The 27,307-nt window shown below is 47.1% G+C and overlaps 1 protein-coding gene and 1 pseudogene across 1 annotated transcript in view; both read left to right on the top strand.

Moving 5' to 3' along the window:
* Nucleotides 1–2,963: 2,963 nt before the first annotated feature.
* Nucleotides 2,964–27,307, top strand: part of LAMC2 (laminin subunit gamma 2) — an 83,840-nt gene continuing 59,496 nt past the window's right edge. Inside the window, exons 1-2 of the mRNA XM_075528198.1 lie at nt 2,964–3,047; nt 10,523–10,780. Of these exons, the coding sequence (XP_075384313.1) occupies nt 10,702–10,780 (79 nt within the window). The 5' untranslated portion in view covers nt 2,964–3,047; nt 10,523–10,701. The remainder of the gene's footprint in view (nt 3,048–10,522; nt 10,781–27,307) is intronic.
* Nucleotides 23,167–23,317, top strand: LOC142438084 (U2 spliceosomal RNA; annotated as a pseudogene).

Consider the following 27,307-nt stretch of genomic DNA (forward strand, 5'->3'; position numbering starts at 1 on the left):
CATCCACCCTGGGTTCTCTGTTTCCAGTTTCCATCTGTACCAGTGTACATCCTCTGGTGTAACTGGATTTGTAAGGTAAAATTGAGGTCATGATAGTGGCGGGGAGGAAGCATTTAGGAAATAGAGGAAAGTTGTATGTTTCATCGTTGCCACACTGCACACTGAATGGCTCATCTCCTCCCTGCTACCCTTCTGTAAGGGGATGTCCACTTGCCTACAGATGGGCTTTGGGTCCCCACTCCGCACACCCCATCATTCACAATGATATATATTTTTTGTTCTTTGATGCTTGATCCCATTGACACCTCATGATCACCCAGGCTGGTGTGCTTCTTCAATGTGGGCTTTGTTGCAGCTAGATGGTTGCTTGTTTATCTTCAAGTCTTTAAGGCCCCAGGTGCTATATCTTTTGATAGCTGGGCACCATCAGCTTTCTTCACCACATTTGCTTGTGCATCCATTTTGTTTTTAGCAATCACATCAGGAAGGTGAGCATCACAGAATGCTAGATTATTAAAGCAAAGTGTGTTTGTGTTGAGGAAGTACTTGATTGGAGGCCCAATGTCCATCTGCTACCTTAATTCTAAGCCTATAAATATCTGCACATAGATCTATTTCCCCATTCTCATATATAAATACATTTACATATGTACATGCCTTTGTTTAGACCTCTACAAATGCCCTTTGCTCCCTAGTTCTTTCCTCTAATAGTCTATTACTTATCAAGAGTTCATGAGGGAAGGAGGGTGGGGAAGGGAAGGGGGAAAATGAGGATCTGATAGCAAGGGCTCAAGTAGAAAGAAAATGCTTTGAAAATGATGATGGCAGCATCTGTCCAAATGTACTCATCACAGTGGATGGATGGATGGATGGATGGATGGATTGTGAGTTGTAAGGGCCCCAATAAAAGTATTTAATAAAAAAGAAGAAGAAGAAGCGCTCAGGAATGTTTGGGGATTTCTGTGTAACCGGACCCCAGAAAAACGGAACCCAGGGATAGAATTCTAAAGCCTTGAGTTCGTTCAACACTCTGCAGAAAGTAACGTCCAGCTGTTTGAAGGGAGTGTTCGAATCAAGGTACTTCACAGAGGCCTCTGACACCTGGCTTGAGCTCTGAGACCAAGGGGAAGCCAGGCAGAACAGGACTGGCCGGGGCCAGCGGAGGCCGCCTAAGACTCGGAGAGCCGATGCGCACCAGAGGACAGAGGTATGTGAAACGGGGTGTCCCCAGAGCCGACCCTTAGTCACGGACGACCTGGAGGAGAGTCACTCTCGAATACGTCTCTTTTCTAAGGACCTGACATTTCATATTGTATTTCAAGATCCAGCTCAGTGTTTCTTAAATGAGAAAAGGGCATGTTTATCCAGTGAAAGGCTGAACTTATTTTTATAGTCGGTGAATAATGGCTGACCGAAAGGCATTGGCTCGGGCTTATGAGGGAGCCTGAGAATGAGGGTGATACCAGCAGCTGATTCTGAGGGTGCTGGTGAGATGTGAACTTTATCCCCATCAGGGACCCCAGTGCCGGTGGGACACACACGCAGAATATTCAGTACAGGTTCGCTATCCTTACTGTAAATGGCCAAAATTATTATTACAATTTAAACTTCACCCAGAGTTTCCTATCGAAAGACAAAGAATTTAACTCTTACGGCTATAGGGTTGGTCAAAGTTGTTAATTTTCAAGTGTTAACGGTCCAGGCTTTGTTAACATTGTGCCCTGGAATGTGTCTTTGTTCTGAGTGCAGGGTAGCCCCTCTCACTGAAGGGGTTGTGGCCCCGCCCTCCCCACCATAGCCAGGAAAGAATTTCCCAGGGGGTGGGCCCTTCGCCTCTCTCATGGGCCAAGTATTCGAGGGGTGGAGGTAGCATAAGCAATGTTTAAACCTACTAATCACATTTTTTTCCCGGGTGAGTGGGTGACCAAGACCTCCGTAGTCAACTGAACTTCCCTCCCTCGCAATCGTTCACTGTATCCCTCCCACTCCCTGTGCGTATCTTGTCCTTCTCAAAGCATGTGTCTGTCTGCCCCTGCCCCTCCCCATTGAGGGAGTACTGTGAACTAGGGATTGGTTTCCGAGCTCCGGTCTGTGAGGTTGTCGTTCGCTGCCTTGGAGTCAAGGCAATGCACTGAAGAGCACATGGTCCCTCAACCAGCACCATACTTGTGATAGGTTGCGTCCTGGGTCTTCGTGATCCATAGGGGTTTCCGTTGGCTAATTCGTGGAAGCAGATTATCAGACCGTTCTTCCTCGTCTGCCTTAGCCTGTAAAGCCTGTTGAAACCTGCTCAGCATCGCAGCAACATGTAAGCTTCCCCAGGTGGTGGCCGCTGCTTGAGGCTGATAGGCCAGGGAGTGGACCGGGTCTCCAGTGTGGCAGGTGAGAATGCAGTCCCTGAGCTCACACCTCTTTTGAAACCAGATTTCTCTGCTCACAGAGAAAACAAAACCCCACCACAAGCTCCCCCCAAAACGAGAGGCACAAATGAAGTTTGTTCTTTGGGTGAAGCAATTGATTGCCGGATGAATTTCGGGCCCCGGCAGATCACCAGCCCTACAAAAAGGCTGATGCTCCTTTAATAAGGAAACGGCGGGGCTGGAGTCCAGGTCTGGCTTCTCTGGCTGCCTGCAAACGAGCTGTGGGCAAGCCGTACGCTTCTTCACGAAGTGGCAGCTTGCCCCCGCAGCCATGGTCTTGCTTCAGCACACACTGTTGCTGGAGTCCTGCCAAGCTGAAAGAATTCACCCAGCCGATCCCAAACGCACTGAACCATTTCTATTTATGGACACTCTCCTTCACCAATTAAGAACGAAAGGGAGTTCGGTTTTTGGTGTCCCTCTCCCTCCATTGCTATATTTTGCATTTAAAATGTCCATGCAAACGCTGACGTAACTAGAGCTATTTGGGGAGGTCTTATAAAAGGGCAGGGAATGTAGACGTACTGCCCAGTCTCTGGCTGGCGTGTTCCCAGCCAGCGCTTCAGTTCTTATCATGCGTCTGAAAGCAGGTGGCGTGCCAGGCATTCCTTCTGGAAGGTAGCTAAGGTAATGATGGGGTTCGAGGCAAAAGTCCACATTTCACTGGTCCTTCCATTTGTGGGGCGGGGGTGGAGGCGTGAGCGTTCTCTGAAATGATCGACAGGGCCTTGTAAGAAGAAAAGTCCCGTGGGGGATGACTGAGCCTCAGATTAAACAATGGACAGGGGACTTCCAGCTTCTCAGCCTTGCCAGCCACGCCCCTGCCCGCCTGCCCGGGGAAATGCCCCAGTCCCTCTCTGCTCTGTGGTCGGTGGACAGCTGTTATCCCCCTCACCAGGGATTACCTTTAGATGATTGTGCTAATTTGGGGGGAGATTAGAGGAAAATTGAAGTGCTGACTTCCTAGGATAAAACCGGTGATGTTTAAAACATATGCCCTTAAGCAAACATTTCAGAAAGGCATCTTTAGCTTCTTGTAAATTGCCCAAACAGACACGTGTGCCGAGGAGGAGGGGCTCTCTGCAACTCCTGGGTGGCAGTTGTGCCGGTGGGCCTCAGCTGACAGTCCCGCTCAGTAGGACCAGCAGAGATGTCAGGGCTGGACTCTGAGCTGTGACCTCGCCATAATTGGTGGTCACATTCAGTGCATTTCCGGTGGGGAAGGAGGGAGGGCGTTTGAGTTTGCATATTTGAATTGGTCTTACTTTAATTTTCACGGAATGTCTGGTGGTGTAGTGGCTCCCACGTTGGACTGCTAACTGCAAGGTCAGCAGTCTGAATCCACCAGCTGCTCCTTGGGAGACAGATGAGGCTCTCTACTCCCTTGAAGAGTTACAGTCTTGAAAACCCACAAGAACAGTTCTATCCTGTCCTACAGCGGTGCTATGGGTCAAAATCGACTTGACAATATTGGTTTTGAATATTTGCTTTCAATTATCACAGATTATTTTTATTATTTCATAGTAGTTGTATTGACATATGATTCACATATCATACAATTCAATGTCTTGAATATATTTGAAAGTATTGTGCAATCAATACCACAATCAATTTTAGAACATTTTCTTCATTCTTGTGTTTATTATTACTAGCCCCGCATTTCCTTCCAGTCACCCCTGTCATACCCTCAGAAACTATTAATCTAGTTACTGTCTATAGATCCACAGATCTTGGATTTCATAAACAGAAAAATATACAAAACAAAATCAAACAAACCACCAGCAACAAAGTAAATCACAGAAAACCTCAATTCAAAAGAAAGCAGGAAATTATTAGGTTCACCACAAAGATAGAGAGAAGAAAAAGGAGAAGTTTATTGGGTGCTCCCAGACGAGGTTCAAGGAGCCAGTGAGGTCGCGCTGGCCGGGAGGGAAGGGAAAGCAGAGCGGAAGAGGGGAGCCCTGAGTTCCCTGACAAGGTCCACGGTCCCTAGTGGGGACCTGAGAAGTCACACCTGTCTGTGGTGAAGAGCCAGTTTTTCAGCTGGTCAGGAAGGGAAACAAGAAGGGAGGGGGTAGGGGCTCACCTGCAAGATCTTAAGCTGTCTCCACCCATAAAATTCTTAGGTGGAATGGTGTCTTTATCATTCCACCTGATCCCGAGGAGATGGCTCATTGTCCTGGAGGCCTTTTGAAGCTAGCCATCTCAGTCTGATAAGAGCAGGTCAGGCTGCTCCTAATCACACACCACCATGCCCACCCCGACCAGTACCTGACCCAACAGAAATAATAAAAATGACAACAAATTAGGAGGCCTAGCACTGCCTGACCTGAAGACCTACTACATAGCCACAGTACTCAAAACAGCCTGGTAGTGGTACAACGAGACTACATCGACCAATGGATCAGAGCAGAAAACCCAGACAGAAATGCATCAGTATCCAATGGGAGAAAGGCAGTCTCTTCAACAAATGGTGTTGGACAAACTGGATTTCCCTATGCTGAGGAAGACAACAAGATCCATATCTTTCCCTGCTCGCAAATACAAACTCAAGATGGATTAAAGACCTAATTGTAAATGCCAAAGCTCTCGGGGTCATCAAGGAGAAGGGTTGAACAAACGTAGGGGCCCGATTGTGGGGCATAAAGAGACTACCAAGTACAATGGAGGAGGCTCAGCAGGAGACAAGAGAGATGACCCGGACATGAAATTACATCACTGGTGCATGCACATCAAAGGACTTCAACAGGAGAGTGAAACGAGAGCCCACAGATTGGGGGAAATTTTTACGACACATTGGACAATGCGCCAATTACGAAAATATACAGAACTCTACAACAGCTCAATAAGAAAATAAAGAGAAACCTAATTAAGAAATGGGGAAAAGACTTGAACAAAAGATGAAATACCAATTGCTAACAAAAAACATGAAGAAATGCTCATGATCACTAACCGCCAGGGAGATGCAAATGAAAACCACAAGGAGAGACCACTTTATAGCCACAATGCCAGCCCCAAGTTAAAAAAAACAAACAAAAGAGAAAACAACAAATGCTGGAGAGGATGTGGAGAGACTGGGACTCACACACACTATGGGTGGACTTGTAGTACATACAGCCACTGTGTAGAATTGAAACTGGAAATTGAAATCCCATATGATCCAGCAATACCACGATTAGACATAAGTCCTAAAGAAGTAAGAGCCACAGTATGAGTGGATGTATGCTACCTATGTTCATAGAAACACCAGTCCATAATGGCAAGAAAATAGGGGTAGAGCATTTGACTGCGTAATAGAAAGAAGCTGGAAGCAGCCCAAATGCCCAACAGTGGAAGAATAAAGAAACTGTGGTACATCCACACAATGGAATACCATGCATCCCTAAAAACAGCGATGAAAACACGAAACAGCACATGGCATGGAAGGACCTGGAGGCCATTATACTGAGTGAAGTCAGTCAATCACAAAAGGACACGTATTGTATGAGTCCATTACTATAAGGCAAAACACCAATTAAACAAATCTTAGGGACCAATTCCTGAAAAAAATGGCGGAAGGCTACCTACCAGCCAGGAACCATACATTACCACATCCCTTTTACATGCCTCACAAGAGTCACCTTGAAGGGGGAGACCTCACACTGTCTGGGGCCCCTCCTTCAAGGGGGGAGAAATGGCAGAAGACCATCCTCACAAGGCAATACAGCACTGAGACGAGGCTGGGACAAATCAATGCGTTCTGCCCACCCCCACCCCGAATGGAAGGAGAACTCGCTGGAAATTCAAGTCAAGAGCAGGAGAGGGGAGCATCTATATTTTGGAGGAGACACTAGTAGTTCTGTTGGTGAGTGTGGTGGGTGAATGGGGAGCATAGCCTCACAATGATTGTAGGGAACCTAGGGGGACAGTGGACCAGATTTTATGTTCCTGGGGAGACACGATAACTGTGTTTATACCCAACCATCGGTGAACTATGCCAAGGACTAAGCACCATGATGTCCTTAGACACTGACCTGTAGGCAACACGGCATAACCCAGGGGCCACACCAGAAGTGTTTAACATAGAGGCCCAGCTGCCTCAAAGTTGCCCGCACGCTTGAACTGAGGGTTGGGGTACTCAGTTAGGAGAGGCAGAAAGTGGCCACCCAGGACTGTGCAAGCAGAGGTCATTGAGGCTTTTAGGGAACCCCCGGCTTGGTGTGTGTCCAAAGGAAAGGGACCCAGAATGTATTGGGCAGGGATCTGCACTTGGAAGAATTGATCCAGTAAGTTCCCCCTGGCTCAAATCCCCACACTTAGGGCAAAGAGGGCTCAATCAAACGGGAGAACAGACTGTGTAGGGCGGCAACTAATGGGCTGCAGCTCAAGGTGGAACCATACGTGCATAGACTCCTCATACCGACACTGGAGCACTGCGTCCTTGGGGAAATTGCTGATGTTATCAGTGTGATTGCCTTATACCTTCTTTTCTTTCTATGGGTTTTTGTTTTCCTGCCTTTAGTTTGTCTATTTTTGTTTGCTTGTTTGTTTGCTGGTTGTTTTGTTGCTTTTGGTGTAGTTGGTCTTATGGGGTTTTGATTTTGTCACAGTCCAACCGCCAAAGTAAACCTGAGCTGTGCAAACCCCTGGGAAAAACAGATGGATTCTGGACTCCCACTTAAATCTAGCCCAAATCCAAAACAGCAGTTAGTTCTCATCACATGACCCTATACTAGACACTTGCCTTCATGAGAGGATCACTGAAGATAAGGGAGCTACAGCAAAGTGTGGTGAAGAGAGCAGATGGTGCCCGGCTATCAATCAAAATAGTGTCTGGGGTCTTAAAGGGTTGTATTCAAACAAGCAGCCATCTGAGGGAGGAGTCAACTAAGTCCACATGGATGAAGCACATGTGATCCAAAGAGGACAGTAACAAGATTCAAATATGACACAAGGAAAAGTATCAGAGCTTAAATTTTAGATAAAGTAAAACTGCAGTGAAGGAAAGCCAATCCCTGGCTGCCTGAGGTGGGAGATTGACCACCGTGGCATGTAAGGGTACTTAATGACACTTACCCCCGTCACCACCTCATTCAAGCCACTTAATTGACTGAGGTAAGAGTGGGGACTTAAGTCAGACTGTCTAATAAGGTACATCCTACCACAATTCTGCCTAATTCACATAGCATTCTACCTTGGGAATTTAAGATAGACCAAGATTTGCCATTTTGGAGATATTATTCAAGAATCCCTGGTGGTGTAGGGTTAATCACTGGGCTGTAAACTGCAAGGTCAGTTTCCAATTCACCAGCAGCTGCTACAAGGCAGAGGGAAAATGAAAACCACCGCTCCCTGCCACGGAGACAGTGCTGACTCACGGAGATCCTATAGGACAGAGTGGAACTACCCCTCAGGGTTTCTGAAGCTGTATATTTCTTCAACAGTTTTACTGACATATAATTCACATATCATACCATACAATAGTTCAGTCACCACAAGAAGAGCTATACAATCATCCCCACAATGGTTTTAGAACATTTTCTCCATTATTTCTTGTACTCATCGTTATTAATGGAAATCTCCATTTCCCCACAACCTCTCCTGCCATGTCCCTAAGAAACTATTAATTCAGTTAGTGCCTCTATAGATTTACCTCTCCTGGATTTCATACACAGAAAAGCACTTTAAAAGAGGCAAGAAACTAACAAGAATAACAAAGAAAATAGATAAAAACCTCAATAGAAAGAAAGCAGAAATTATTTAAAAGGACAACAAATTTAAATGGATCATAAGGGAGATCAAATGATAGGATGCTAAAGTTTAATCGCACTGTATCTATCTGCAACGATCCCAGTTCCCATGTAGTCTGCCTGATAGCAGGGCTATCATCCATGATCAGAGGGAAGTCACCAGAGGCTTAAGCCACATGTGTTTTCCCTTCACTTTTTTAAAAAACCGAAACAGCTTTAAAAAGCGTCAAAGGGGCAATCCAGGGAGAAGATAACTACATTTTGACTTGACTAGGTCTACCATAATCGACTCTACAATGCCCTTCGTCTGCTCACTGGGCTATTTACACCCTTCACTTATGGAGGGAATTCACTGGAGGCGTAATGCATGTGTGGACCCTATAAATGACTTTGGTTGTAAACCAGGTGCTCACAGTTTAAGACCCGATACCATTCCCTCCTATAGATTTGGATTATACTGTTTACAACCCTTGGATCACACAGGTTGCTGTGTTTCTTCCATGCGGACTTAGTTGATGCCTCCCTTAGTGGGCAGCTTGTTTGAAAGACCTAGATGCTGTTCTTTCTGATAGCCAGGCACCGTGCTTAGATTGGGGCTAGAATCAAGGAAGGCCCCAAATCCATGCATGCATCTATGGTTTATATATGTCTCTGGTTCACTATATAGACATCATTGTCATTTTATGTTAGCATCAATCAACAGTATCAATCACCCCCTCCCTCCTGGGGTATCACTTCCACTGCCGTCAATGCTGACTAACAGAGCCACTAGGCCGGGAAGAACTGGCCCTGAGAGTCTGAGCCTGCAGATCTTCACTGGAGCAGAAAGCCTCTGAGGCTCTAAGTCCTTACCGGGTCAGAAACCGTCGTCTTCCTCCTGTAGGAGGAAGAGGTGCGTGCAGTTTTTTTTTAAACATTTTATTAGGGGCTCATACAAATCGTATCACAATCCATACATATACACACATCAATTGTATAAAGCGCATCTGTACATTCTTTGTCCTCATCATTTTCAAAGCATTTGCTCTCCACTTAAGCCCTTTGCATCAGGTCCTCTTTTTGTTTTACCCTCCCTCCCCGCTCCCCCCTCCCTCCTCCCCCCTCCCTCATGAGCCCTTGATAATTTATAGATTATTATTTTGTCATATCTTTCCCTATCCGGTGTCTCCCTTCACCCCCTCTCTGTTGTCCGTTCCCCAGGGAGGAGGTCACATGTAGATCCTTGTAATCAGTTCCCCCTTTCCAAACCGAGGTGTGTGCAGTTTACTGACCTCTGGTTTAACCCAGAGTGTAATCCCCTCCGCCACCTGTGCTCCTCTCCAGGTAGAATAATTCCAAACCAGACTCTGCCTTCCAGTCAAGACTGACTCCCAGTGACCTCGCTGTGGATTCCCGGGAGTATTACTGTTTACTGGAGTCGAAAGCCCAGTCTTTCTCCCCAGAGCTGCTGATGGTTTCCCACTGCTGATCCCAGGCCAGCACGTAACCACTGCCCCACCGGGCTCCTCTCAGCTGGTAGAATAGACCCTGTAAGAACTGTTGGTAGGTGGCATTGAGTCCATGCTAATTCCCAGGGGCCCTCTGTCCAGCAGAATGAAATACTGCTGGGTTCCTGCATCTTCACTGTGGCTAGGTTGGAGCCACTGTGTCCACAATCCATTTTTTAAAAAAAGAAAATTAAAAAAATTTATTTAAAAAAATTTCTCACTGACCCTCCACTTGACCAAGCCCATGAAACTGTGGGGCAATTCAACTCTGTCACCAAGGTTGGCCATATCCTCTCTCTCACATGTCAAAGCAGTGAACCTGGAAGCCTCTTTCTTATTCCATTCAACAGAGATGTATTCAGCACCAATTCTCAGTCTTTTAGGGGAACCAAATGAGGCCAAATACTCAGGAGACAGTTTAATGAGATGCATGGTCAAGTGATTAGAGAGTGAAGGGGTCCTGGTGATGGAGGCGGAACCAGGACAGAAGGAGGGCTCAGCAGAGGGTCGGATGAGGTAGCTTATTTCTGAATTTGCACCCTTGAGCGTGGCCTCTCAGTTTGAGGAAGGGGCGGGCTGTCCCACATGGACTGTTAGGAATTCCATCCAGGACCACCCCGGGAGAGAAGGGAGGCTCTGGGGGATCTGGCACGGGGCTCCAGGAGGATCCCGGCTGCAGCAGCCGCCTGGGCACCACACCCTCACCCGCCGGCCCGGCCAGGTGTGCGCCCTGCTTGCGTGCGGGAGGGGGGGCGGGGGCGAGCCAGCGGCGGCGGAGGGAGCACTCCTGGGCTCGGCCTATGTGTGTGTTTGTGTGTGTGTGTGTGTGCGCACGCGTGTGCGTGTGTGTGTCTGCCTCCTGAGGGCTGGGCCTCCTTATTCACAGGTGAGTCACGGCCTGAAAGGCAGGCTCTCTTCCTGTCAAGACTGACTCAGGTAGCAGAGGGGATAAAACCACCTGACCCAGGAAAAGGCAGGCACAGCGGAGCGTAGAGTGCGCCCAGCTGGCCGCGAGGTGCCCGGCCGTGACCCTGCAGCGACGCACCGAGGGACGGCGGCCTGGCCATGGCTGCGCTCTGGCGGCGCTGCTGCCTCTGCTTCCTGCTGCTCCTGCCCGCGGCCTCGGCCACCTACGAGAGGCCAGGTGAGTCGCCTTCCAGAAAGAGCTTGCCTTTCTCTGCAGACGGCGATGGCTGGCCGCTCCTCTCACTAACCTCCTCAGGGCTCCGTCCTCCCGCTGGCCTCTCCTGGGGGGTCTCCTCGTCCCTCACACCCCCTACACCAGGATAATCAATTTGTCCGAGTCAAAGGATGCGCATTCAGTAGGTTGCGCCAAACCAGGAATTTACGTACTTTAGAAATGGGGCTTCTTGGTTTCTTTTTGACCCAGGTGTCCCTGGTTAACCAGCAATGTGTGCACACAGAAATGCTTTCCCCGGGATGTGCCTTTTTTTAAACAGGTATTTTGATAGGAGTGTTTTGGCGAAGGGCACAGATTCAGACAACACCTCTTTCAATAACCCGCCTGGCATCCGGCTCTCTGTGTGTGGAAAGGAGCCCCCGGGCGTTGCTTTTCCAGAACGCTCTCTCCCCGGGATTTTCGTCTACCCAGCATTCTCTGAGCACCTACGGCCTATCGCATTTGATCTTCCCGACAAGGTGCCCTGTGACGAGGTGTCCTGTCCCGCGGTGTGGACAAAACTTTCCAAGAGCCTAGCAACTGCCGACTGTGTGCGTGTCACTGTGACGACTCATAACGGGCGTTTCCTTATCACTGGGTTTTATGGATTCTACTGGCCTGTATCATGACGCTGGACTTTTGTGTTTTTATGGCTTTCCGCCCCTGATGGCATTTCAGCAGGTCCAAGGCCAAGCGTCATGTTCACACACATGGATATGTAAACATGAGATACTCCGTGCGCCCGGGCATCACGTCAGACGTCTCGTTTGCTAGCCGCCAGCCTGGAGGCTGTTGGCCTGGGCTGTATTTGCTTTAAAAGGCTCTGGTACAGCACTCCTCACCGGCCCCCCATTTCCTCCAACATCATGTTTGGATTAACTTCCAACCCAGTTTCTCTGTTTGTTACTGCTGGGGGCCAGCAAGTTGCTTTCCAAACGCATAGCAACCCTATAGGACAGGGTGGAACTGCACCCCAGAGTTTCCTATGGAGCTAAGCTTTCCGGAAACAATAGCCAAATCTCTTCTCCAGCCAAGCGGCTGGGTGGGTTCAAACTGCTGACCTCTCAGTAGCGTAGTACTTAGCCATGGAGCCTCCAGGCCTCTTCTTGCCTGGTTATCAGTAAAAACTCATGTCTGAAAATGGTCACTTCGCATGGGTTCCATTAGAGTTAGGGTAAGTAGCCTTAACCTTGGTGTGGAAATAGTCCAACCAGAAGTTGGGATCATTGGAATAGTTTCTGAATTTTAGAATTCAAAGTGACTGATTGTGCAGCCACCTCAAGAATCCACTCTTCTTCTTTTTCATGAGAACATAGGCGTGTCTCTGCGAGGAGCACGCAGGCAGTTCTGGGCAGCGGGCCCACTCGGTACCAGGCCCCAAGGCCCTTAGACCAGAGTTAGTTGCTTTGACAGCATCCTGAAAATGACACGGAGCAAAGGAACTTGCATATTTTTTATATTTTTACTTGATGGATACAGATTGAAGCACGTTTCTACTCAGCAATTGTGTGGATGAATTTGCACTGGGTAACTAAAAGAACTGTTGCAGAATTATGCCAATTGTTTAATAAAATTAGAGTGAAGATGGAATAATTCAGATCATCCCACCTGGGCCATGAAGTCCGAGGCAGTGTTCTGCTTATTTTCACACACTCTTCTTCCTTGAGGAACGGCCATTCGATATTAGACTCCCGCGTCAACGGGCTGCACTGGCTGTTTGGGCTGCAGTGGTGTCAGCGTGGGACACGCATGCTTTTCCTTTCATGGCTTGCTGGGATGCGCTGGAAGCTGGACGGAAAGTTTGATACTTGCTGCATCTCAAAGTGACCTACTTCTGAAGGTCCCCGGGCTGCGTGGATGGGCGCCTGAAAAATGACCCTGTTTCATGGTTGCTCCCTATAGGTAAAAGTGTGGTCTTAGAGGTAGCTAAGACTTGACGGGTTTTGTAAATTAGCACATGCTTTACAGCAGCTTCGCCTACATTCAAATGTCGGCGCATTCACTGACTTACTCCTTACTAGCGTCCTTTCAACGTCCTCAGCTGCTCTTAGCTGTTGTCCAGACCTTTTAGACCAAGGAAGCTGTGCAGCCTTGCAGGGTAGCTGAAAAGGATGAATTATTACTGCTAACTGCATTAAAAGGCCTGAAACCACATTTCTTAAAACAAAAACAAAAAACAAGTTCATAGTTCAAGTGTCCAACCAACCAACCAACTGACCAATCACTGCCATGGAGATGACTGTGACTCATTGGGACTCTCGAGGCCAGAGTGGATCTGCCCCCGTGGGTTTCTGAGATTGTACATCTATGCAGCGGTAGAAAGCCTCTTCTTTCTTCCTTGGACAGCTAGTAGGTTTTGGACTGGTGATCTGGCAGTTAGCAACCCAATGCAAAACACACCATACCACCGGGGCTTCCTAGGACAGAGGCAGAGCACCCCAATTCCCAGAGATCGGTAAGAAAGAAAGGACTCTCTCAGGAGTTCACTGTTTGGTGTGAGACAACATGTCAGGCAGCCTCAAGGACTTAGATCATGGGGTGGTTATGGCTGGAGAAGGTTTAAGAAGGAGAGAAGAGGGATGCTGGAAAAGCAGCCAACCATCAGACGGTGAAGAGTCTTTTGTGCCATTAGGAGGATCATTGTGGGTGGTGTGTGAGGAGGTCTGGGTGGGGTCAGTTTAGATAGGTCGCTCATGCAGCTGGAGTGGAGCAAGGAGAGTAAGACAAACAGCCATCACTGTAATTCATATAAGAGATGATGAAGGCTCTCAACACGGTGGTGGAAACATTACAAAGACACGAGGAAAGTCGAATCTCAAGAATGTGCGGGTCCAAATGCATGTCTGTGTTGAGGCTCTGAGTCAGTGAAAGAGAACTTTGAGAACTAAGGAAGAGTACAAGATGGACCTATGACTTGAGTTTGTGAGCTTGCTTAGTCAGTGATGCCATTGAGGGAAATGAGGTCTAGGAGAGACGCATCAGAACTTGGAGCATGACTGGGCAGGGGTAGGGAGGGCGAGGGAGTTCCTGTTGACTTGAGATATAATTGGAGAGCCCCAGTGAAGTGCTGAAGCTGTGCTTTCAACATTTCGAGGGGACCTTGGAAGTCTGAATTTGGGAGCCCCTAACTGGGCTCACCCTTAATCACGGATAAGATAGTGTGGAACACAAAGGTAAAGAAACCTCAGTGTGTCCAAAAGAGCGGGAGGAACGAGAAAGGAGAGGAAAGGAGAGTGCGTACTGAGCAGAGAGGAGAACCAGAAAGAGGGGCGTTTTGCTGGCCAAAGAGGAGTGTCCACAATGTGGGGGAAGATGTAGCATTCACACATCGACAACGAAAAGGGCTGAAATCACATTGTGGCATTCAGGCTTCAGGGGATGCTGGGTTGTTGTTGTTTTATCCCCCTATTATCTATAGGGGGTTTTAAACATGATTTATTTTAGTTTGTTGAGAATATGCCCAGGAGAACATAACCCAACCCAACAGTTTCTGTGTGTCCAATTCTGTGACCTTGGTTACGTTTTTCAAGGTATAGAACCATTCTCACTCTCTATTTAAAAAAATATTCCTTGATTAACATAAGGGGAGAAAGATGAAGTTTACTGCTCCTGTAAAGAGTTACCCACTCAGAAGCCTGCGAGGGCAGCTCGACCTGTCTTATAGCAGCGGTTCTCAACACATGGGTCGCGACCCCATTGGGGGTGCAATGACCTTTTCATAGGGGTTACCTAAGACCATCGGAAAACACATATTTCTAATAGTCTTAGGAACCGAGACACTGCTCCTCTATCCATCTCCAGGCGGGTCTGCCCATATACATATATGCCCACATACGAATACCGGCTTGAAGAGTACTGCCCAAGCTACACCATGCTTCAAGACAAGATTTCATTGAGTTGTCATTAGAAATAAATATTTGAAAATATATAATTATATAATGATTTTGTGATTCATCACTATGCTTTAATTATGTTCGATTTGTAACAATGAAAATACATCCTGCAACTGACAATGAGAGTAGCGATACCAGGAAGGGAAGGGGAAGGTGGAGTAGAAAGGGGGAAACCATCACAAGGATCTACATATAACCCCTCCCTGGGGGATGGACAACAGAAAAGGGGGTTAAGGGAGATGTCGGACAGTTAAGACATAACAAAATAATAATAACTTATAAATTATCAAGGGTTCATAAGGGGGTGATGGGGAGGGAGGGGAAAAATAAGGAGCTGATACCAAGGGCTCAAGTAGAAAGCAAATGTTTTGAGAATGATGATGGCAACAAATGTACAAATGTGCTTCACACAGTGGATGTATGTATGGATTGTGGTGAGTTGTGTGAGCCCCAAATAAAATGATTTTAAAAAGAAAATACATCCCGTATATCAGATATTTATATTATGATTCATAACAGTAGCAAAATTATAGTTATGAAGTAGTAACAAAAATAATTTTATGCTTGGGGTCACCACCACATGAGGAAGTGTATTAGGGTCGAGGCATTAGGAAAGTTGAGAACCACTGTCCTGTAGGGTCCTATGGCCCAATGCAATAAGCACCACACCATCAGGGCTTCCTAGGACAGAGGTAGAGATCAGGACTTCCTAGGGCAGAGGTAGAACACTCCAATTCCCAGAGATCAGTAATAAAGAAAGGACTTTCCCAGGAGCTCACTGTTTGGTGTGAGACAATGTGTCTCGTAACCTCAAGGATTTGGACCACGGGGTGGTTATGGCTAGAGAAGGTGTAAGAAGCAGAGAAGAGTGATGCTGGAAAAACGGCCATATTGCTATGAATCGGTATCAACTCAGTGATTTTTTGGTTTTTATTAACATAAGACCCCTAAGAGTGCTGTCTCATCTTTTGAATGGCTTTGGACAATTTGGTCCCATATAGATCTTGAAGGAGCGCAACGCTCAAGGCAGATATTCTTGTAGAAGGGGGAGTTCAGAGGCAATAGTGGGAGTCACTAGCTTGTTCGCTCAGGCTCTGCTATGGAAGAGCCCGGCTGGCGCTGTGGATGTTAGAGGCAACCCCCTGGAAAGGATTGTTTGCCCTCTCAAATCTCCCATTTCAATAGCTGAAGTGGCACAGCTTCCTGCTTATGAGCACAGGCCCTGGAGGAAGACTACCTGCGTTCAAATCCCAACCCCATCACTTACCAGTTGGGGGACTTTGTCAGGTTACTTCACTTGATAGTGAGTTTTCTCATCTCTGAAGTGGGGTATTGTTTTAAAAGTTCCAGGGAGCTTTGCACAGTGCCCAATAAGCACTCATAAATGTTCAGTACTGTTGTCATTTTTATAACGAACTGTCCTGCTAATCACCTGCTTAAACTGTCAGTGGTGCAATATTTGGGCCACTTCATCCAGGCTTGATCCCCTACTGGGAGTTCACTTTCGATGCCAGGTTGGTGGAGTCTGAATCTATAGTTAAACCAGGTGATTTGTTTGTATGTATGTGTAGATCCTCGGGGCATTGATATAAAATAACCACTTGGGGATCTTTAAGAAGCACCCAGGGAGCTTGTTCGAGTGTAACTCTGGACTCCGTCATCGGAGATCGAAATGGAATTTCTCCGAAGTGGGTTGAACGGAATGAACTGGTTTGTAGGCCTGGTTTGAAGGGGCTTCTCTTCCTTCAACTCAAGAAGGGCGGTGATGTGAGTAGTCCTTCTTCCAAGAATCAGCCGAGCCCCAGCATTCGCCCGTGGAGACAATCGCAACACCTGGCAAGGATCCCAAGGCCGTTTATAATCTCAAGATTGGGTTTCATACCAGGCCTACTTGCCTTTTGTCACCTACTAGGCTTCATCAAATACCTTGGCAGTGAATTTGTGTCACTAGAACATGCCCAAATACCCAAACTCACCAAATCACTGCCATCAAATCAATGCTGCCTCACAGTGACCCTGTAGGACAGGGTAGAACCGCCTGTGTGGTTTTCCTAGATGAGGCTTTCTTTACGGGAGTCGAAAGCCTCATCATCATTCTCCCGCAGAGCGGCTGGTGGTTTTGAACTGCTGAGCTTATGGGTAGCAGCCCCCCCACATAACCACTATGCAATCAGGGCTCCTCCCCAATATTAGGTAACTCCAAATAAGGTGGTTTCCAAGATCCCAAGGAGAGATATGGAGAAAACAAAAAGGTTTTGCTCCACTTGATCATGAAAACATTTAGTGATCACATCTCTGTATTTAACCTATGTAGAGAAACTTAAAGTCACATAGTTTTAACGATAATGTCCTTAACTTAGAGGTAAGTAACGGTTTGTTCATTCGCATCTTATGGAGTAATTTAATGCAAACTCCTGTTCGTTTTCAGCATGCAGGTGTGTGTAATCCGCACAGCCGCTTTAACAGCTGGCTTGCGAACTGTCACTCAGGCAGCTTGGGAGACAGCCTTATGGGGATCTGGTTTTGATGGTATCACTAGAAAGGACATCATTTTCATAATGTCAAGATTGTCGAAAAGATTATTCTTACATGCGTTGTGATCTTCACAACAGGCTTACTTTTGAAAGGCTAGGTTCTGACAACTTTCAACACTCATTGTGAGATCACGGGTTAAATGTGGCCTCTCTTACTGATGAGGATTCCAACGCTTCATTGACTGAGGTCATTTCAGGTTAATGTGTCTTCTCAAAGCAATACTTTTTTTAAAAAGTACCTATTTATTTAAAACAAGGCCATCGCAAAAACGGCCCTCTATCGGAAAGGATGAGAGAGCATTATGGAGACGTGAGTGTGAGTTGGAAACTCCTATGTCCGCTTAAATTCCGGAAATAGGGGCAGCTACTGCTCCAGGAAACTGAGAACAAATATGGATTTGTGGTCAGTTTCAAGGGAAAACTGAGGGAAGGAAATTAAGATATCCAGACAAGGTTGGGCATCCCCCCCACCAACATAAGTTCCTAGTGGTGTGTCTGCATTAACTTTTCCCCCCATCGAGAAATTTTCAAGGAACCGAAAGGTCTGGAATCATCTCTAGAGTAACGGAAGTGCGCAAACCGGCACGGACGTGATGCGAGTGTCTCCACTCTGTGACTCTGTGGCATCAGTGTCACTGGCCAACTTGTGTGGCAACACTGAGGGGGAGCCTGCACTGCCCTGCGAGCTTTCCCCATAACACACTCAGCAGTCGAGACGAGAACGACCTGCAGCATCCATGGAAGACCAGTGTGAACCCAGGCGCTCCATAGGCTCTGGAATACCCTCATTCATCTCTTTATTTTGCAAATTAGTCACATAATTAGATGTCATAGATTAATGAATCATTGCTGGGCTGTGTTCTAAGATTACCTGCAAGTCGATGACATCATATTTGAATAATCTTCCCGGCCCAAAGCTAAGCCTTTCCTGCGCCTGTGGGTGGTTCTTTGTCTGTCTGTGTACCTTCTGAACTAGCACCAATGTCTTTGTGTCACGACGGTGGAGGAAGAAAAGAACGATTCTTCCCCTCACACTGATCAGGGTGGGGGCTTGAGAGTTGTCCTTCGGCTCTGTTGTAGGAGAGGTGGGATCTGTGCTTCAAGATCGGGCTCTCCAGGACTTCCCGGGGACTGCTCGAAGAGGGTTCATACAAGCTCAACAGCTATGCTTCCTGGATTTTATTTTTGTTTACTGTGGGAAGATCAAAACATTTCAAAAATGAAAAAAAATAAATTGGCAACAAAATCATTTCTAACTTAAGCATTCAAATTATCCAACTCTGCCCATTTGGGGGCTTTTAAAGCCTTTTCTACAGAAAGAGTCTCGGGTTCCACGTGCTTTTTCTTGTCGCACGTGTGTTAAAGGGTCCCACGACTGGATTGAGAAGAGGCCACAGGGTTCTTTGTTGGAGGCCCGCATTTTACAGACGAGGAGAATGACACACAGGGAGGTAAAGCCACCACCCGAATTGTGACCGTTGGTTACAGCAGAGAGACAGTCCCCAGCATGTTACAGATGGAAACCTGAGGCACAGAAACGTGACTGTCCAAACCAAAGCTGGATGGTCGGTGACAGGATTAGCTTTCAGGTGCTAGCTTCATACCCCTTACTTTGATGGCGATTTCATGTGTTTTGCAGGCTCATTAGGAATTTTTACTCACATTAAGTGTTAGGCTTCCTGAGGTCCTGATTTGTTGTCAGAGAATCCTCAGCGCCTTTAGGCGGGACCCCCGTGGCCTGTTGCAGCCTGGTGGTACACTGGCTAAGTGCCCGCTGCTAACTGAAGGCTGCCCCCTCGAACGCATCGTGGGAGAAAGACCCGCTATATCTGTTCTCATAAAGCTCCAAACAAACGAACGAACAACGGAGCTCTGAAAGGAGTACCAGGAAGAAGAAAATGTTCTAAAATTCACCGTGGTGATGCTTATCCAACTCTTCTTGAGATGATTTAAATATTGAATTTGGTATGTGGATTATATCTCAATAAAACTATTTCAAAACAAAAGCTCACTGCCATTGAATCGATGTCGACTTACAGTGACCATACAGGCACTGGATAGGGTAGGGTAGAACTGTCCTGTCGGTTTCTGAGATTGTAATTCTTTATGGGAGTAGAAAGCCTCCTCTTTCTCCCATGGAGCCGCTGATGAGTTTGAACGGCTGACCTTTTCTGGTTAGGCTCTTAAAGATCACAGCCTAGAGACCTGTGTAGAGCAATTCTACTTAGTCCACTGGGGTCACGATGAATCCAGATCAAGTCTGTGGCGTCACTAAACAATATCTGTGTCCACAAGTCAATACAGTGGCCTATTCTTTAGCATCAGCCTGGTGCAAGACCAGCCCCTGTCGTGTTCTGTGGTACAGAGCATCGCTATGGGAAGGAACTGACTGGTACCTCACGACAACAACAACAAATTCCTGATGTTAGAAGATAATTTCTTATCTCAAGCAGACTCGTCTAGTTTGTACTGGAGTCTCTGTATGGTGCACATGTTTAGCGTGCTTGAATAGTAAGGGAAGGGAAGGGCGGAGGTTCAAGTACACTCAGTGTTACCTCAATGGACAGACGTGGCAATTTACTTCTGAGAAACCAGCCACTGGCAACCCTTGGGAACACAGTTCTGCTCTGACCCACACGGGGTTGTCATGCGTCTGGATCAGCTCCACAGCATGTGGTGGCGGTTCTGGATCGCCATGGGCCCACCAGTCATGGGAAGCTACCGGTCTTGACTGAACCACCTGCTTGGACCGTGGTGGGCAGGCCTCTTCAGTTGTTGAGGTCTGAAGGACTGACGTGAGCCCACTCCTGACCTGACATAGCAATGGGCGTGGAGAAGTCTGACATCTGTCTGACTGAGATGCAGACACTGGCTCCCACTCCTGGTCGTGTCTTCACGGGCCAGTCTCTTCTTGGAAAGGTTGTGACTTCTCTTTATGGATCCGTAAAGGTTACTGGGATCCCAGCTCCCCATTTACTGCTTCTGCCTTTAAGCGGCATGGTTCTAATGCACTCTTTTTGAGTGGATTCTTATTCCTTTTTTGGTCTAGAAAACAATCTTTAAAGAAGATGCCACAAGCGTACCCCCACCCTGGTACATGTCAACGAATTACCTATTGCTCTTTTGTCAGATCTGTGAGCTATCATGGTGGGTAAAGTGAGTCCTGGGAGAACACACACACACACACACACACACGCGCACGCGCGCGGAGAAATGCTTGGGTTTTTATGAAAGAATGGAGCCATAGCAAACACCTCTGCGTATTCTCCTTATTCCCAGATATCTTTCTCATAAAACATTTAAAGAGAAAGATCGATTTATTGGGCAACTTATTTTAAAAGAGCCAACATAACAAATGAAAAGGTCATGTTCAATGTATATTCAAAACGTCTTCACGCTTCAGTGCACATCAGCTTTTCTTCATTTAGACTCCATTTCTTTCCTCTCATTGGTGCTTCAGAGCAGGGGTCCTCAAACGTTTTAAACAGGGGGCCAGTTCACTGCCCCTCAGACCCATTGGAGGGCTGGACTATAGTTTATTAAAAAAAAACTATGAACAAATTCCTATGCACACTGCACATATCTTATTTTGAAATAAAAAAACAAATGGGGCAAAAAAAAACCCGCAGGCCAAATAAATGTCCTCAGTGGGCTGCATGTGGCCCATGGGCCGTAGTTTGAGGAGCCCTGCTGTAGGGTCACCTCTAGTGTCCTGCACTTAGGCCTTTCTTGATGCCACCTGAATCTCACAAGGCCTGATGAGGCTGTTTCCTAGGCCATGTCAGAGATGATCAAAGAACACCTTATTCCTTGAATAACGCTCAATGTCCTACCTGAATGGAGCTGCTTTTCTTTACAATTATGTCTTCAGGAAAAGCAAAACACAACAAACAAACCCAAACTCACTGCCACCAAGTCAATTCCAATACATGGCGGCCTGATAGGATAGAGTAGAAAGCCAAGTCTTTCTCCTGTGGAGCAGTCAGTGGATTCAAACTGCTGACTTTGTGGTTAACAACCCGATGTGTAACCACTACATCACCAGTTCTCCTTGTAGATGATATTTTTGTAGTACAGAAATCTCTTCTTTAGGTGATCAGAAGGGTGCTGGGCACAGTGTGAGTGGGTGATGATAGGCAAAGCTCGGTGATACTGTGACTCTGTTTCCAGACCACTTGGATCCAATGAGCATCACAATAAAGGGAGCCATGTGATTATTTTTTTTGGTGGGGGGATGCTCAGTGTCTATAAAAGTCATTTGACCTATGCTATAGCCTATTAAGTATGCAATAGCTTGAAGAAAAAGTTTCAAATATTTGAGACAATTGAGGACATGCTGTTGAAAACGTGGCTCCTGATAGAATTGCTACATTCGATCTGTAAGAATGCAGTATCAGTGTGACATAGTAACGGAAAGAGCCACGGGATGAAGTAAGCTTGTACATTCATAAAGAATCCTTACCATAAGCACAAGTCTATGTATTGTGGCCAGCCAGCCGGCCAGCCGTGGCAGAGTCTTTGAAGGAGTCAGGGAGGGGAACGCTTCAGCGCTTGTGTCCCCAGGTTTCCTTTCACCCTTGACCACATTCCGATGGAGGCCTCACCTTCCTTTTTCACCTTCAACTTCCTTGCCATTCGAAGATTGGCATCCCCAAGCGCCCTGTTTATTGGGGCCTTCTTCCCTTCTCCCCTGGGATCCCCCACAGGGGTGCTGGGAGAAGACATCCTCAGGCCTGGTCTCCTGGCATGATCCTCACTAGGCTAAGGGTCTCCACAACCAATGCTCATGGAATCAGCAGTCAAGAGATCAAGCAATGCATCGCATTGGCTAATCTGCACGAGTCCTCTTTAGAGTATTGAGAGGCAAGGATGTTACTTTGAGAACTAGGGTACATCTGACCCAAGCCATGGTATTTTCCGTTTTCTCACATGCTTGTGAAAGTTGGACATTGACTAAGGAAGACCGTAGAAGAACCGATGCATTTGAATTGTGCCAGTGAAGAACATTGAAAGTACCACGAACTGCTAAAAGGACACACAGATCTGTTCTGGAAGAAGTTTGGCCAGAGTGCTCCTTAGAGGCAAGGAAGGCAAGGCTTCGTCTTATATTTTTTGGACGTGGTATCAGGAGAGACCAGTCTCAGGAGAAGGACATCATGCTTGGTAAAGTAGAGGGGCAGCAAAAAAGGGGGAAGACCCTCAACAAGATGGGCTGAGACACTGGCTGCAGCAAAGGGCCCAAGCCTAGGAACAATTATGAGACTGGCACAGGACCAGGCACTGGGTCGGTCTGTGGTGCATCGGGTCACTGTGGGGCAGAACTGACCCGATGGCACTGAAAACAACAGCAGGCTATGGGCCATCTCCACAGTACCATTTCCAAGTGCAGGTTATAATACAATGGACTGAGCTCTTAGTGATAATAGATGCGGCCTTTGCTTTTATTAGAAATAAATCACTTTATTGGGGGCTCTTATAACAATCCATACATAAATTATATCAAACACCTTTGTACATATGTTGCCTTCATTATTTTCAAAATATTTTCTTTCTGTTTGAGCCCTTGGTATCAGCTCCTTTTTTTTTCCTACCCTCATGGACCCCTGATAAATTATGTTATTATTTTCATATCTAGTACTGACTGCTGTCTCCCATCATCCACATTATTGTTGTTCATTCCCCTGTGGAGGGGGGGCAGGGATTGTGCATTTTGTAGTCCTCTGTTTCTCCCCCTTCTCCCCCCACCTTCCCCCTACCCTCATGGTATCAATACTCCCATTGCTATTCCTGAGGGATTTATCTGTCCTGGATTCCCTGTGTTTCCAGCTCTTATCTGTACCAGTGTACATGCTCTGGTCCAGCCGGATTTGTAAGGTAGAACTGGGGCATGATAGTGGGGAGGAAGCATGAAAGAATTAGAGGGATCGCTTCTCGGTCTTCTGGCTAAGATCAAGTGTAGTGTCTGTTCTTCTCAGAAAGAACTAGAGGAATGCTGTGTGCTCTGTCAGTGCTGTGCTGCACCCTGGCTGTCTCATTCTTTCCCTGTGACTCTTCTGGGAGGGAATGTCCAATTATCTACAGATGGGATTTGGGTCTCCACTCCGACCCCCATCATTTGCATCAGTATATTTGTTTGTTTGGGGTCTTCTGATGCCTGATACCTTATCCTGTCAATACCTCATGATCACAAAGGCGGGTGTGCTTCTTCCATGTGAGTTTGTTACTTCCTGGCTAGATGGCCACTTGTTTAGCCTCAAGTCTTTAAGACCCCAGATGCTATATCTTTTAATAGCCGGGCACCATCAGCTTACTTCACCACATTTGCTTATGCACCCATTTTGACTTCAGCAATCATGTTGGGAAGGCAAGCGTCTCAGAATGCCAGGCTGTTAAGAACAAAGTGTTCTTGCATTGAGGGAGTACTTGGGTGGAGACCCAATGCCCTAGATTTGGCCTTTAAAAGAGAAATGACCGGTCCAAAAAAGAGGGGCAGACAGTTAATGGCCTGAGTTTTATTCTTTCTTGATGACTTTCGATAAAAGATCTGTCTGTATTCCATCATTCAACATTGCCCATATGATTAAAGACCTGCACTCCTCCGTCTCTCTCCACATTGCCTTTCCTCTTCCTTAGATGGCCCAGGTGCTTCAATTTCTAGGAACCAAGCAAATCAGGCCAGATATGGTTCCAGGGAATCTGGCTGCACTGATTTAAAATCTGGCTCTGGGAAGTGTAGGGAAGAGACAGGGTTTGTTAAAAGATTCTCCTAGAGGGTTGTGTCATCTCAGTTTTCTTACTCTAATTTGAAGACATATTGTGACAGATTTGAAAGTGTTCACACATTCACTTTAAAACTCAAGACTGCTTTCCATGATGGAAATGTTCAGAGTTTGTTATCAAGTATTTGCCCAAACTGAGAAACATATTAAATGTGGAAAAGGAAAAGCTTAGAACATTCCATTATCACATGCAAATGTAATATAATGGAAATTCGTATGGAGTATTTCATATCTAAAGATTGAGTTTCTCAAACAAGAAGATAACTGCCAAGGCCTTTGATACTAAACTGCTAGATGACAGTTTGCGTCTTGATTTAGATATGAATAATGTGCAATACAAGTATTTGTAAAATGATCTACAGCAAAACAAAACCTGTATTTGGTTAGATTGCTACTTAAAAGGCACTTTCAGTAATTATTTTAAACTGAAAAATAATTCCTTCCCGGCCAGTTTGCATGTGTGTGGATACACATGTTTTCTTGAAAGAAACGTACTGGTCTCGATATCAGTCACCTTCTCCAGAGTCTGGTATTGGTTTGCCTGTGAGCTTCCTATTGCAAGGCTGGCTTCCTGGAGGCGACCATATAAGGACTATCCTTTTACAAAGACCAGTCCTGTAACTCACAAGAAAAGAAGGAGAACCCCAAAGATAGGCTAAGATTGAGAGGAAAAGAAGTGAGGTGGCTTGGAATTATTGAACCCCAATTCACCCCCCCCCCACACACACACATACACAGCCCTTTCCATGAAAAAATTAGAATTTTTCATGAAAAAATTAGAATTTTAAGATTCAGCAGAAATAGAAAAGTTATAACTTAAACTTTAAGTGAAATTGATGGAAAAGAGGTCTGAAAAGGAAGGGAATTGAGGGTCACTTCTAAAGGGTTATTCTTGGGCCCCTGGACAGGAGAGACAGCTCTATATGGTACACACGTTCTGCTGTTTCACAGAATTATCGAGAGCGCCCGAAGCAGCTGACCTGGCAGCCAGAGCAGCAGAGCTGTACGTAATCACAGTCAGCACAACCGGTCAGGCCCAAACACGATGCTCAAATTCCTAGCTTCTGAGCTACTTCCACACACCAGCCAAGTACACGACCCGCCAAGGCTGCCTGATCATCGCAGACTGATCTCATGGTCTTGAGCCGGCCTCGGTCCCTTGCCCCGCCTCCCACCATAGCCTGGGCTTGCTGCCCTTGGGGGTGGTAAGAGAAGGCTCCAGCCAGCGCCAGGCCCCCAGATGGGCAGGCGTCCTGGGCAGAAATGGCTGCTCCTGGATGAGCAGCGACCTGAAAACAGTCCCAGACACTCCTGATCGAGAAGACGGTCCTCTTACTCTCTGGTTCTCACCTTGAAACGTCAGTTGTTCTTTTGGGTTTTGTTGTCGTTTGCATTGAAAGTCGTGTGTGCAGACAATAAAACGTTCTGTGGATTGTGTTGGGGAAGGTTCGAAGCGGACTTCTGGACTTCTGGATTTTAGATTTTTGTTTGAGGTGTATTAGGATCCAGATTGCCCAACTCATCCTCCTACCTTCCTTTCTTCATTCTTACCTCTGCCCAGGTTTCCATCGATCCAGGCCCAGCACTGCATGAAGGTACTGTGGAGATAAACAGTGAGAAATGCTACTGAGAACATCAGTCATGAGCCCTGGTGGCGTAGTGGTCCATGCATTGAGCTGCTGGCCACCAGGTCAACAGATCTGTCTACCAGCTACTCCAAGGGAGAAAGATGAGGCGCTGTGCTCCCATAGAGACATAGCTTTGAAAACCCACAGGGGCAGTTTGACTCAGTCCTATGGGGTCAGTATGAATTGAAATCAACTCAATGGCAGTAAGTATGGGGTTTTCTTGGACCCAAATAATGGTGTCACAAGAATTTGGTGACATAAAACTTTAGCTGCTGTCAACTCATACCTGACTTGTGATTCAATGTACAAGGGAAGTAAACACTGCCTGCCCCTGTGTCACCCCCATGATTGGTTGGGGACCGGACCACAGATCCATAGATTTTTTTATTAGCTAGTGCTTGGGGGTTTTAGGGGAAGGAGATCACCAGTCTTTTCTTCCTGGACTTCCTTAACCTGGAAGCGCTGCTGAAACCCGTTCAGTGTTGAGCGTCCACTGACAGGCAGGTGGTGGCAGTGCCTGAAGTACACTGGTCAGGAATCAAACCAGTCTCCCGCCTTGAAAAGCAAGCATCCCACCACTGCCCACGACACGCCCAGGCTGGCCCAGGAGAGAGGGCGACTAGCGCTCTGAGGTGGGCTGAAACCCTGTGGGCAGTCGGTCAGGAAAGGGAGAAGCTGTTGGAGCTTAGCGGCCTGCAGGTCCACACTCTGATTTCTGTTTCTTGCAAGGATCATTCAGGCTGCTGTGTGCGGAAAGTCTGGAAACTAGGATTGCGCCAGGTGACAGGCAGGGAGGTACATCCCACCATCTTTGGGAGGAATGAGGTCATCCGGGAGAGGTCTGCAGGGTTTTGAGAGGAACCTGGATTTTTCGTTTTGTTTCTGTTGGTACTGCTGGCGCACTGAGCAGCACGGCGAGCCCGTCGATGGTAGGCGATGGCAATTAGGCACCTTGGTGAAAACTAGGGCACGGTTTTAAGGTTCAGAACAGTGGAAAGGGGATCTGCCCGCACAGAAATGATGGTAGTAAAGCCAAACTGTTAAAATTATGGGAAAGCGCTTGTCTCGAAAGGGCAATCTTCCTGTGGGGCCTGTGGACTGAGATCCGGATGGGCTGTGATCATTGATGGGGGTTAGCCCAAGGCCTTCCCCCAAGTCAACCCTAGGACATCTTTTCAGGTGTCTTCCAGCCGCCTAAGGATACAGCTTTGAGACAGCCGTTCACCCCCACCCCACCCACAGCTTCCTGTCCCAACTAGCCGGAGTGGAGCGCTTTCAGAGGGGTGGGAGAGTTGTGAATGGAGCGAGACGGCAGGGATTTCGCACACCCTGCTCCGCTGTTGAAAGAGGGCTGCTGGCTCCTTTGATCTGGGGCTTGTGGGTGGTCGGGGGCAGACCAGCCTGGCTGCCTGGTGGTCTTTTCTAAGCAGCACCTTGAAGGTCAGCAGCAGCGCTGTGCTCTGTAGTTGGTAGTCTATTAAATACTTCAGGGGTGGAGAGGCAGAGTGCAGGTAGTCAGACACACCGCCCACGGTTTCCTCGACTGAGGTGGCTAGGTGTTAGAGGCGGTTCTGTAGGGCTCGCTGTCAGCTTGAGAGACCTCATTCCTTTTGCTGTAGAGAGAAGCCTGCCCGACAGGGTCAGGGATTTCGGGAGA

This window comes from Tenrec ecaudatus, chromosome 1 (genome assembly GCF_050624435.1).
Source record: "Tenrec ecaudatus isolate mTenEca1 chromosome 1, mTenEca1.hap1, whole genome shotgun sequence".
In the NCBI taxonomy this organism is placed as follows: Eukaryota; Metazoa; Chordata; class Mammalia; order Afrosoricida; family Tenrecidae; genus Tenrec; species Tenrec ecaudatus.